This window comes from Musca domestica, unplaced genomic scaffold, assembly GCF_030504385.1.
Source record: "Musca domestica strain aabys unplaced genomic scaffold, Musca_domestica.polishedcontigs.V.1.1 1, whole genome shotgun sequence".
In the NCBI taxonomy this organism is placed as follows: Eukaryota; Metazoa; Arthropoda; class Insecta; order Diptera; family Muscidae; genus Musca; species Musca domestica.
The window spans coordinates 16,559,974-16,574,212 of NW_026712114.1; the positions used below are offsets into that span (position 1 = coordinate 16,559,974).

Here is a 14,239-nt window from a genome sequence, read left to right on the forward strand (position 1 = left end):
TAAACGTATGAGTGATTTCATAAATTCCATATCACTCATACGCAGAACCAGAGGCGGAACTAGTTCGTTTGATCGAACTAGATTGGCCCAATTTGATGACCTCTAGAATGCCTTCTACCCGCAAAACCTCTTTAGAAGGTTTTTAGAAAACGGGTATACCTTTCAAAACGCCATTTATCATAACTCCGAAATGTTCAAATTGGTGCATGAAGTGAAATTAGCTCGAATATAGACATTGAGGACATCTACGAAGTGTCCATGTCAGTTGGAGAAAATCTCCAATTCTTCTCCTGTAGATCCCCGGGGAGTATTGTAGACATTCAAAAATTCATCTAGGTATTATAGACATATAAAAGACATATAAAGTCCCTTAAGTATCCTTCAAAATCTACTATGTCCTTCGGAAGGTTTTTGAAGGTATTTCATTCATGAAGGCTCTTTAGAATTTATTTTTATAAATATAAGACCTTTAAAACTCCTATGCGCATAGAAGACCTTTAATAAAGTTTTTTCAGGAGAAGCTCTATAAAATATCTCCACAAATTCATGTAGGCGTTGAATACATATATGAAGTCTCCATGTCAGTTGAAGAAAATCCCCAATTCTCCTCCATTAGATCTCTGGAGAGTGTTGCAAAAGACATTCAAAAATTCATCTAGGCATTGAGCACATATTATAAAGTCTCTAAATCAGTTGGAGAAAATCTCCTATTCTCCTTCTGTAGATCTCTGGGAGTATCGTAGAAGACATTCAAAATGTGTTCCTTCAAATGGGGACTTTTAGAAGGGTTTCCTTTCAATAAGAACCTTTAAAAAATGCTGCATCAAAAGGTCATTTGTAGATCTTCCCTTAACGAAATACCTTAAAACGGATACAGGACCAGCCATACTAGAACTTAGAAAGCTCATTTGTAATTAGAAGGCCTTTAGGAGAAAGAAGACTTGAAAGATCGAATTTTAGGAGGCGTTTAGGAGGTATTTTCAGTATAGAAGATCGTTAGACGGCTTTTTATACCCTCAGCCATATGGCTACAGAGGGTATATATCATTTGATACGGCCAAAACGTGCCTAGTCGAAATAACGGCTTTAGACCCTAGGTCTCTTTGGACCAAATCCGTTTCAGGACATTTGTAGTCGCTCAGGCGAGGTCCGTTCGTTCGTCCGTCTGTCTGGCTGGTGCGCACGATAAATCTCGAAGGGAGTATCCGATTTAACCAAACTTAGTACATCGTAATATTTTTGTCAAACTTAGATCGAGTTCCAAGATGGAGAATATATGGTCCACTCCTTCTCGAACCTCCCCCACAAAATGTCAATATTTTCAGAGGAAATAATTTACTGCACAGAAAGAGAAAGGATAATCCGATTATGCCCAAACTTTGCAAATTCTAATATTTGTACAGGTGCGAAAATGGGTAATATCGGTTCACTCCATCAAGTACCTCCCCACAAAGGGTCAACATTTTGAATAGTTATAACTCTTATAAAATGTGATGTAAGAGTTCGATTATCTTCAAATTACACACATCCCGATATTTTTATTAAACCAAGGTCTGGTGTGAACATGAAATATATCGGCCCACTCCTTCTGGCACCTCTCCCACAAAGGGTCAAAATTTCGAACGTTCATGAAGCACATAAAACGCGAAATTAACATCCGATTCCATTCAGGCTTGACAAATCTCAATATTTCTATCAACACAAGGTCTGTTACAAAGATGATAGAGATTGGACCATTTCTTCTCGTACCTCCACCACATAGGGTCAAATTTTTGAATAATCAAAACGATTATAAAGTCCGAAATAAGCATTCGCTTCTCTTCATATTTCACACATCACAAAATTTTTATTAACCCAAGTTCTGATGTAAAGATGGGATATATCGGCCTACTCCTTTTGGTACCTCCGTCACAAAGCTTCAAAATTTTGAATATCCATAAAGCTCATAAAATGTGAAATTAACATCAGATTCCATTCAGTCTTGGTACATCTCAATATTTCCATCAACGCAATATATGTTACAAAGATGGTAGATTTCGGATCATTTCTTTAGGTACCTCCCCCAGATAGGGTTCAAGGCTTTGAAGATTTTTCGAAGAAAGCGAAATAAGCATCCAGCTTTCTTCAAATTTCACCCACACAAACATTTTTGCTAACACAAGATCTGTTTTTGAAGATGATGTACATCTGCAAACCCCTTCTAGTACCTCACCCACAAAGGGTCACTATTTTCAATACTTTTACCTGTCATAAATTGTAGAAAAAATTAGCGATTTTTCTAAAAATAAAAGTAACCAATATAGTCGAAACCTGTCACATCGCAATATTTATATCATATTTTTTGAGGTCCGATACGAAATGGACAATTGTGGTCCATTCATTCGGAACCTACTCCTTGTTTGTTTGTTGCAGATCTTTGGGAGAACTGTTGCTCTTTCTCATTCTATATATAGAAAAACCTTTCAAACGTCTGCTGTTCGCAAAAGAAGTAGGTCCAATATGCATGCAAGGACTTTTGAAGGTTTTTCTCTACGAGAGACTTATAGAAGGTTTTATTCATACAAAACCTGGTCTATGTGTGAAAAGTCTTTAAAGGAGATTATATATGAGACCATTAGAAGCCATTCTCTGGAGTGTTTTGATGGGAATGTTAGATGGGTTTTAGAAGATTAGTAACCAATTCTAAGGAGATGCCAAATTAATTCTTAGAGTTTGGTCTTTCTATATTCTTTCTATATTCTTTCGTAGCCAACAATTTGAGCTATTCAATTGGTGAACAAATGTTTTGTCTAAAAATATGTACTATGCTCCAATTCTCAATGTTCCACATTATTTCTAAGTTATAACTTTATGCTCTCCATCTTCAATGGGTCATGCCAAATTTCATTACTCCTAATGAAGCCAACTCTTTTGGCTTTAAACCAAAAAAATCTCATTTGGCATACAAAAACAGCTTCTCCATTTGATTGTCCCATTACTAACCCCAAAAAGGAAAAGTATTTTAGCTAAATATCCTTTTGCAAAACAATGGGATTATGTTACGCTTTCTTGCATCTGTATGCCATTTCATTTATCATCACACAATCCTCATCATCCTTTAAGATTCCATATTTCTCTGTCAGTGTGTGTGTGTGTTTTTTTTGTATCACACCATGTGTTAATGTTTTTGGCGGATATTAAGAAAAACAATGAGGTTAAGTATTTTGTTTTTTTCTTTACATCTTTTCATCAAAACATTTGTATATTTCCATGTGTGTGTTTCTTTCCATTATGTATAAGTGTGTATGTGTATTTTAACATAAATTTAAATAAAAAAAAAATTTACACACTCACGCCAACATGCAAACGACAGGATATTCCTCTCTGTCTCTCTCTCTCTCTCCCCATCCTGGCTGTAGTTTGTTACTATAATATTTTATTCTCATATTGAAAGAAAATATGTACTAATCGCAATGTATGGGAATCCTAAGCATATGAAATTTTAAGTAAAAGAATCCGGTGGCACCTCCCCGGCCCCTGCCCAAAAATTTCTTTAAACGAAATTTGCCGGAAGGGTCCTTTTGAACTGTCCACAACGGAATCTGAGTTTTAATGTTTTTTACCATCTTTGCTGGTGTGAATTTTCATTTGAAGTATTCCGAAAATGAGGAAATATGAAAAAGAAGAAAAACAACAACAACAATAGCAACTACCTTTAACTAGAGATTAACAATAACTGCACCTTTCTTATCAAACAAATCTTTAGTTCTTCTTTATCATTATTTTGTGGCTTTTGTCTTGTGTTTTGTCTACTATATTTTCTTATTTTTTAATTATTAAAAAACAAAACGCTTTAAATGTTTAAAAAAATAATTCGAAAAGACAACAACAATTCTAACCAAAAAATATTTATTTTTTCCAACAACTTCTGTCTCTTCCCTCTCTCTGATTTTTTTACCATTCGAATTTGTTTTTTTTTTCTCTTGTGATTCTTCAAATCAAACAAACGATTTTGATTAAATGTCCTTTTAACAAATCGTTTGTTAATCCGTCGACCCAAAAAATTGTATTTTTTTTCTTCAAAAAATCCACCCATAGAAGGAAACTAAAACCGGCACCCTGAATTTCTCATCGTTCAAGAGCAGTTTTACTTCCAATGTTAATTTCCTGAAGAGAAGGTAAAAACGTTTAAAAGAATCTACGCTTTTCTCCCCCCAGAAATCAAGTCGTACTAATTTAAAATTTCATATGGTTTGGCTCTCTTTGTTCTCTTTCTTCTCCTTCTTTTTTTGTATTTTTCTACACTGTTTTTTTATCTCTCTCTCTCGTACGTATGTAATAAAATATGACACATTTTTCCCTACAAAAACAAAACAAAAAACTCATCTAAACACTCAACGTAACGGAAATCCCTCCCCCAACAACAACAAAAATTACACCCAACACTCTCACACACCCACAGATTCAGCTCGGGGGATTTATCTTCCGAGGCTGATGATATCGACCCCAATGATTTGCCACCGGCAGCGCGTCCCATCCAGGAACAGCCAACGAAACCACCGACAGCGGTTTCGTCGGGTGGCCCACCTAACATGCCACCACCGCCGGCACCGGGCACCGCCAACATACCGCCACAACCGACGGGCAATGCACCAGACTTCTCGTTAAGTTTTGGCAAGACAACAGCCAACAATCCAACGGCCACCGCAGCTCCGCCCCGTGGCGTTAGTGCGCCCACTAGTCCGGCTAAATCGCGTGAAAGTCTGTTGCAACGTGTTCAAAGCTTAACGGGAGCCGCACGAGATCAAGGCGCTTCAATTTTGGGTATAACCAATTTAAATTTTGAAAATTTGTTTCACTTGGAACGCTTATGATTTTGGAATGCTCAATCACATAAAAAAAAACAAACTAACGTACATTTTGCACGAAGTTAAAAAAAAACAACAACAAATACTACTAACACTTTTAGCTATATACTTAAATAATGCACTGTATAATAGGCTTTATACTACACACATATCTACACATACATATGGTACTCAAATAATTTCTGCGATAGAACGAGATATGCAACATTCAAATAAAGCGAGGCCTTCGAGACGTATGTTTTGGGATAATTATCGTTTACATTGGGGGACCCCCATACTCTATAAGCAATTTTCGAATTTCGACTTTCGCTTCATCCGAAAAATTCGGGTTTTGATCCAACATATTTTCAATCAGCCAAAGTCAATATTCGAGTTTTAACTTATCAAGCGAAAATCGATATCGATTTAAAAATTTTTATACCCTCCATCATAGTATGAAAAGCATATTAAGTTTGTCATTCCGTTTGTTACACCTCGAAATACACATTTTAAAGGCCACAAAGTATATATCCGTCCGTCCGTTGCTCCAACTTCCGAACGAATTGAAGTAGATTGATAAAATTTTACACAAACGTATATTATATCTGCAGGACTTTTGGTATTGAAAATGGGCCATTTCGGTTCACGTTTTGGTATAGCTCCCCTATAACGGCACCTCCCAATATTCGGTATTTTGATGATTTTAGGGAGATTATTCACCGGAATTGTTTCACATTTATTATTTGATGTTCGCAATGGAGACTACAGCCTAAGACGGAAAATTGTCTGTGCAGATCCACCTCATTCTATAGACTCTAATTTAACGGCTACTTTCGGTATTTTTAAGATTTTTACAGAATTGTTAACTGATTTTATTTTTTGAATATTCCTAAATTCGTTCCAAATGGTGGAGGGTATTCAAAGTTCGGCCCGGCCGAACGTACAGCTTTTTTAATTGTTAATATGTACTTTTATCACCTTGTGGCAGGATCAATTTTACCACTGACGATGGGCATTTTTTAAAGACTTTATATTTTTAGACGTCACATTTAAAAATGACAAACCTTTGAGTCGTTTATCCAATAATAGCGTGTTCCTACTATAAATCCGTTGTACTGAGAACAAAAGTCGACAGAAAGACATTTCGACTTTCGCTTGAAGACAACCCCAAAATCGACTTTTCGATTTGTCTATTTCCCCCTATAAGCCCAAAATCGATTTTAGATTATTTTTATTCAAAGTCAGAGTGGAGCAATTTAACTCCGATTTAATATTTTTTTCCTTAAGGATAGATTTGTCGAAAATTTGGCTAGGCTGTACAATGTTGTAAACACAATAAGACGATTTTCCAATCGATCTTCCACTTTCCACTGTGCAATCCTAAAAAAAATCCTACCCACCAATATCTGAAGATTCTGGCTTCAGCCGTATCCCCTGGACGTTGAAGAATTGGCCAGGCACTCATTTTGATATATTCTCCCAATTCTAACTCTATCCGTACAATTAATACAATTATAGTAGTTATTTCCAAAAATAATTCCAAATTTCAGGACTTCAGCTCTATAGGTTCACCCTTATCCATTTTGTACAAAATGTAGTATTATTTAGTACAAATTTGTACAAAGCTCTCTACATACCCCAATCCTATACTCCCACAGTAATCCCAATTCCAAATTCCAGGATTCAACCACTTTCGGTTCGCTCAAATACATGTTGTAGTAAATGTAGTACTATTAACTACGAGCCCATGCCCCAATCCTACACTTCATGAGTCATCCTAATTCCACATTTCAGGATCGCAGCCGGTTCCAAATTGTACCAAATGTATAGCACATTAGTACGAATTTCCAAACATCCTATATACCCTAATGCTACACTTAAAATTTCCAAAATTACTTCCATACCTCAATCATACATACAATCCAATAGAAATGTTATTATTTTTAAATCCTCCAACATTCGGAAGAACTTGAAAATTCTCAACAAAAAAAAAATCCGTCGAAAAATACCGCTCAAATGAAAAGCTTTATATGGGGGTTATACGAAGACGTGGTGCTGGATAAGTAATTTTTTGTCATAGGCTGTAGTGATGATTCCGAACTTCAAATACGAAACAATTCCGGTGAATAATGTCGCTAATATCATCAAAATGCCGTATAAAGGGAGGTACCGTTGTATGGGGGCTATACTAAGACGTGGAATAGCATAGTCTATTTTCCGTCATAGGTTGTACTAACCGCTACGAACTTCAAATACGAAATTTGATGCAATTCCGGTGAATAATGTCGCGAAAATACTGGAAATATCGAATATCTCGGCTAGCGTTATATGGATGCCATACTAAAAGAGACAATTCTCTTCCAGGGGGTAAAATAGGGAACTGCTTGTGTGGATTTTCAGACTATTCCATTGAAAAATGTGGCTAAAATTATCGTATTATGGAATATCGGGGGCACCATTGTATGGGGGCTATACGATATCGTGGACCTATGTAGACGATTTTCTTCTAGAATAGTAAAGTACTCAGAAGAGACTCCTTGGATGGAATTTCAGACAATTTCATCAAAAAAATGTGGCTACAATCATAAAAGTACAATCATACCGTTATATGCGGGACCGTGGACCTATACAGACAATTCTCTTCCAGAGATTAAAGTGCACAGAAGGAACTCCTTGTGTGGATTTTTAGACAATTTCATTGAAAAAATTAGCTGCAATCATCCACCGAATTTTGGGAGGTACCGTTATGTGGGGGATATACGATATCGTGTACCTATATAGACAATATCGTGGACCAGGGGGCGAAGTTCTCAGAAGGAACTCCTTGAGAGGATTTTCAGATAATTCCATTTAAAAATTTAGCTACAATCATTCGAATACCGAATATTGAGAGGTGCCGTTAAATGGGGGATATACGATATCGTGGACCTATATAGACAATTCTCTTCCAGGGGGCAAACTTCTCAGAAGAACTCCTTGTGAAGATTTTCGCACAATTCCATTGAAAAATGTGGCAATAATCATAAAAAACCGAATATAGGGAGGTGCCATTTCATACATATACGATATCGTGTACTGATGTAGCTCATCTTCGAAAAGACTGATCTGTACAAAATTTTAGCTTCCTATCTAAATTCGTTTTGACTCTAGCATGATTGCAACAGACGGTCGGACGAACGGACAGGGCTACATCGTCTTAGAATTTTACGCTGTTAGGTCTAAAATTATTATTTCGATGAGCTGCAAACGGAATGACGAACTTAATGTCACTTGAGCCTTTTTTTATGGCATTTCCCATCACTTGGATCAAAACTTCCGGCTATAGGTCCTCACATTCTTGACGGATATTGTCTTTAAGAGCAGAAAGAGTCTGAGGCTTGTTGACATAAACCCGCCACTTCAGAAAGCCCCACAAAAAGAAGTCTGGAGCGGTCAAATCAGGCGATTTTTCTAGCCAGTGCAAATAGCGGAAATGCATCCTTCAGCATATCGATTGTGGAACCACATGTTTTCCAAACCCAACTCATCAAGTTGCGACAAAAAGAAGGCGTTGATCATTGTTTTGTAGCGCCCAGCATTCACAGTAACCGTTTGGCCCGCGACGTCTTCGAAGAAAAAAGGTCTAATGACTCCTCAAGCGAAAACAGCACACAATACAGTGACCTTGAGCGGGTGTAATGCCTCTTCGGATTTTCAGTGTCCCAGAAGCGTGAATTTTGCCGCTATGATGGAAATGGGTGGAAATGGGCGATTGGCGGTCAGCAGCTAACAGCTAATGCACCTCTTGCACTTTGTATGGAAACATCTTCAAATCTTGTATTAAAATTTTTCTGTAAAGACCGCCGACTGAGACACATTTGAGCGTGGCACGTCGTCTGGTCGATGTCGACGGCGTTTCCATGACACCCTCGGCTACAGCAGCAATATTCTCTGCAGAATGGATGCTCCGGGGTATGCCACGCCTCTTGTTGCGCCACTCTCTTCGAGCCGAGCGGCTAAATGTCGCAGTGTTTTACCAGTAGGCGTTGAACGGCCAGGAAATCTGCGACGAAATTCACGCTGTGCCAAAGTCACCGACCGTTTATGGGTCAAATGAATAGTCACCAATATTCCGCATTCTGGAGCAGTGTAGCGAAACATTACTTATTAACGTGTATTTCCCATGTGTTTTTTACAAAAATGTCAAAACAGAATTGACATTAGTGGCCAATTAAATAAAATTTATAGGGTAGGAGTATCTGATAGGAGGATTACTTTTGCATACAGAAGAATTTAATTAATCCATATAAAATTTTTGGACATAAATACTTAAGACTTAGAAAACACATTTCTTATCTAAACCAGTAAGGAAAGCTCAAAAGATGGGCGGGACCGACTATATGACACCCTACACCACTATGCATATTTAGTAGAGCTCTCGAAAAAAAAGGTTTTTTTTGGACATTTCTGAGCTCTATGTGATATCTGGTACAAGTTATTTTTATGGTAGAGTGCAAATTTCGAAAGTTGGAGATTTAAACACCAAATTGGATGAAACATATATATGGAGCTAGAGCTATATTTGAACTGATTTTCACCAATTTTTTAATGTTAACTTCTAGAACGAATTCGCTCCGAAGTGTAACTCTTCACTCACTTTGTGCTGAAATTACCCATTTGGTGCACAAAAAACCTAAAGTCGTACGAAGATATATATATAGGGAAGCTTTATCCAAATCTGATCCGAACTTGATGAAATTTGAATTGTGTATTGCTAGGCTGAATCTAATATCTGGTACCAAATATCATTTTTATGGGGTGTATATTAAGAATGTAAGGGACTTAAACACCAAAATCGGATGAAACATATAGATATAGCTATATCTGAACCGATTTCCACCAAACTTTAATTATTAACTTCTAGAATGAATTCGCTCGGAAGTGCAACTTTTCACTCACTTTGGGCTGAAATTAACCATTTGGTGCACAAGAAACCTAAAATCGGACAAAGATATATACGAAAGCTTTATCCAAATCTGATCCGATCTTGATAAAATTTGAATCGTGTATTGCTAGGCTGAATCTAATATCTGGTATCAAATATAATTTTTATGGGGTGCATATTACGAATGTAAGGGACTTAAACACCAAAATCGGATGAAACATATATATGGGAGCTATAACTATATCTAAACCGATTTCCACCAAATCTAAAGTACTTATTTCTATACTAAATTCGGTCGAAAGTGACAAAATTCACAATCATTTGGACTGATATTAGCCATTTGGTGCACAATACACCTAAAAACGCATAAAGATATATATATATATATGAACCGAACTTCATAAAATTTGAATCATGTGTTGCTAGGCTGAATCTAATATCTGGTAAGTCGAATGTAAGGGACTTAAACACCAAAATCGAATGAAACATACATATGGTAGCTATAGCTGTATCTGAACCGATTTCCACCAAATTTAAAGTACATATTTTTATACTAAATTCGGTCGGAAGTGTCAAAATTCACTTCATTTGGACAGACATTAGCCATTTGGTGCACAAGAAACCTAAAATCGGATGAAGATATATATATATATATATATATATATATATATATATATATATATATATATATATATATATATATATATATATATATATATATATATATATATATATATATATATATATATATATATATCTAATATCTGGTATCAAATATCATTTTTATGGGGTGCATATTACGAATGTAAGGGACTTAAACACCAAAATCGGATGAAACATATATATGGGAGCTATAACTATATCTAAACCGATTTCCACCAAATCTAAAGTACTTATTTCTATACTAAATTCGGTCGAAAGTGACAAAATTCACAATCATTTGGACTGATATTAGCCATTTGGTGCACAATACACCTAAAAACGCATAAAGATATATAAATATATGAACCGAACTTCATAAAATTTGAATCATGTGTTGCTAGGCTGAATCTAATATCTGGTAAGTCGAATGTAAGGGACTTAAACACCAAAATCGAATGAAACATACATATGGTAGCTATAGCTGTATCTGAACCGATTTCCACCAAATTTAAAGTACATATTTTTATACTAAATTCGGTCGGAAGTGTCAAAATTCACTTCATTTGGACAGACATTAGCCATTTGGTGCACAAGAAACCTAAAATCGGATGAAGATATATATATATATATATATATATATATATATATATATATATATATATATATATATGGGAGTTATATCCAAATCTGAACCGAACTTCATAGAATTTGATCTATGAATTTCTAGGCTTGTAACTGATATCTGGTGCTAAATATCAGTCCTGTGGAGTGCATATAACGAATGTAAGGGACTTAAACACCAAAATCGGCTGAAGTGCATGTTACGGTTGTGAGTAACAAATATAACAAATCGGACGAACAATATATATGGGAGTTATAGCTATATCTGAACCTTTAACATACTAACTTCTAGACTCAATCCGGGCCTAATTGCTAAATTCCATCCCATTTGGTCAAATATTAGACGTTTGCACAATAAAAGGTAAATCGGACGAAGTTATATATGGGAGATATATTCAAATCTGAACCGATTAAATTTAGCAATAGTATTTCTGAGCTGTATTTGCTATGTTTCCCCAAATATTGTTGTTACAGAGTGCATATTACGGCTGCGGAGGACAAAAATAACAAATCGGATGAACAATATATATGGGAGCTATAGCTATATCTGAACCAATTTCGATCAAATTTGGCGTACTTATTTTCAGGCCTAATTTGGGTGTATATGCAAAATTCCATACAATTCGGGCTGATATGACACGTTTGGTGCACAATAAAATGAAAATCGGAAGAAGATATATATGGGAGCTATGTCTAAATTTTGACCGATTATCTCCAGTTTCAATAGGGTTCGTCCTTGGGCCAAACAAATGATCTGTGCAAAATTTCATCTGGATGGGGCAATAAATGCGACCTGTACTTTTTTTACAAAAATACATGGACAGACGTACGGATGGACAGACAGACGGACGGACGGACATGCATAAATCGTGAATGTGATTTTATGCAGATATCAAAAGGAACTATGGGTATATCTCGTTTCCTTTTACATGTTACAAACAAATGCAGAAAGGCATAATACCCTGACCACCTTATGGTGGAGGGTATAAAAATATTAGCTACAATCATCCAAGCGATAAAGTACTCGCTAAGAACTCCTTGTGTAGAATTTCAGATAATTCCATTAAGACAGGGGCATAAAATCATCAAAATACCGAATATCGGAGGGTACCGTCATATGGGGGCCATACGATATGGTGGACCGATGTGTTTATCTTCGATCTTGACCTGCCTGCACACAAAAGGGTGATCGGTGCAAAATTCTAGCTTCCTATTTTAATTCGTTTTCGTTTTTTCTCTGGCTTGATTACAACGGACGGAGAGATGGACATGGCTAAATTATCATAGAATTTTACACTTATCAAGAATATATATATATATAAATATATATGTATATATATATATATATATATATATATATATATATATATATACATATATATATATATATATATATATATATATATATATATATATATATATATATATATATATAGATTTTCACATGGTGGAGGGTGCGCACGATAACTCTTGAACGGAGTATCCGATTTAGTCCAAACTTGGTACATCGTAACATTATTATCAAAATTAGATCGAGTTCGTAGTAGGTCCTTCTGGTACCTCCCCCACAAAATGTCAACATTTTCAAAGAAAGTAATTTACTGCACAGAAGGAAAAGGATTATTCGATTTTGCTTCAACTTTGCAAATCGTAACATTGGCATCAGTCCTAGGTCAGGTGCGAAAATGGACAATATCGGCTCACTCCATCAAGTACCTCTCCAATAAAGGGTCAACATGTTGAATAATTATAAGTCTTATAAAATGTGATGTAAGTGTCGGATTGTCGTCAAATTACTCAGATCACAATATTTTTATTAAACCAAGCTCTGATGTGTTAATGTAATATATCGGTTATAAATATGGTACAAATCGGACCACTTCTTCTGGTACCTACTCCACATAGGGTTCAAGATTTTTGAAAAACAACAGCGAAATAGGTATCCAATTCTCTTCAAATTTCACACATACAAACATTTTTTCTAACGCAAGATCTGTTGTGAAGATGATATATATATCTACCAAACCCTTCTGGTACCTCACCCACAACGGGTCAAAATTTCCAATACTTATGTCAGTCACAACTGCAAAACAAGTCTGCGATTATTTACAACTTGCTATATTTAAATATTTCTCTTAACCAGAAATCTGATATGAATGTCCAATTTATCGGAATATCACATATTTCATATACGAGTGTAGGAAGTAGACGATGTAGTGAAAATTTGGCATGTTGTAATATTTTTATCAGTCTTAGGTCAGATACGAATTGGTCAATGTTGGCCAACTGCTTCGGAACGTCCCCCATAAAGAGTCAACAGTTTAAATAATCATAACTCAAGGCGGGGGGTATAAATCTGCCATCAAAACGGACTGATACAATTTTACTTGTTTCCACGAAACTATATCAGAAGTTTGTATCTTTTCTACTGTTATGAATTTGTTGGCTGAACGAAAAAAAAAATATTATAAAAATCTAGATATCGTATCTTATAATTGTGAATATGCGAACTAGTTCATAAGTCAATGTCCTTAAAAACTAATAGTTGTTATTCTTTTTAAGTTATTTACCCCCTATACCCCCTGACCTTATTTAGGTCTAATTCATATATATTTTCAAGTGTTATCAATATATATTTTACAAATATCAATTGTTACTTAACTTAAAAAAAAATTGTTCCCAAACATACACGCTCTACAAAAATGAAATTCAAAAGAAGGCCACTTATTTGAATGTTAAAATTTCTTTATTTTTTTTTTTTTTTTCTTTTTTGAGACAATAACTAAAACTGCAATGCATGTGATACGAGCCCAAGCCCGTTACCTTGGTGTAAAATCTTAATCGAAATTTATCACTAATCATAACTTTTCATGCATTTTACACGCGCACACACACAAACACGCACATCGATAAAGGTGCTGCGGTACAAAGTGCTACCCGTGCTCCGGCCTTCAATAAGGATAAATACTTTACGCTATTGGTGCTCGATGATCACAATACGGATTGGTCGAAATATTTCCGGGGAAAACGTTTGCATGGCGATTATGATATACGCGTGGAACAGGCGGAATTCAGGGTGAGTTGTATGACAAATAATGCAATTTAAAATATTTATAATTATTTTATTATTTTGTTTGTAGGACATAACCCTACATGCCAGTGCAGAATCTGGTCCAGTGGTAACAATGGAGGTACATCGTGGTGATTCGAGGGTGAGTGCATGAAA

General features: G+C 35.7%; 1 protein-coding gene across 1 annotated transcript in view; it reads left to right on the plus strand.

Moving 5' to 3' along the window:
• LOC101893487 (synapsin) overlaps positions 1–14,239 on the plus strand; it is a 110,858-nt gene that overhangs the window by 16,159 nt on the left and 80,460 nt on the right. The window contains 3 exon segments of the mRNA XM_059119710.1: positions 4,442–4,803; positions 13,929–14,089; positions 14,154–14,225. Of these exon segments, the coding sequence (XP_058975693.1) occupies positions 4,572–4,803; positions 13,929–14,089; positions 14,154–14,225 (465 nt within the window). The 5' untranslated portion in view covers positions 4,442–4,571.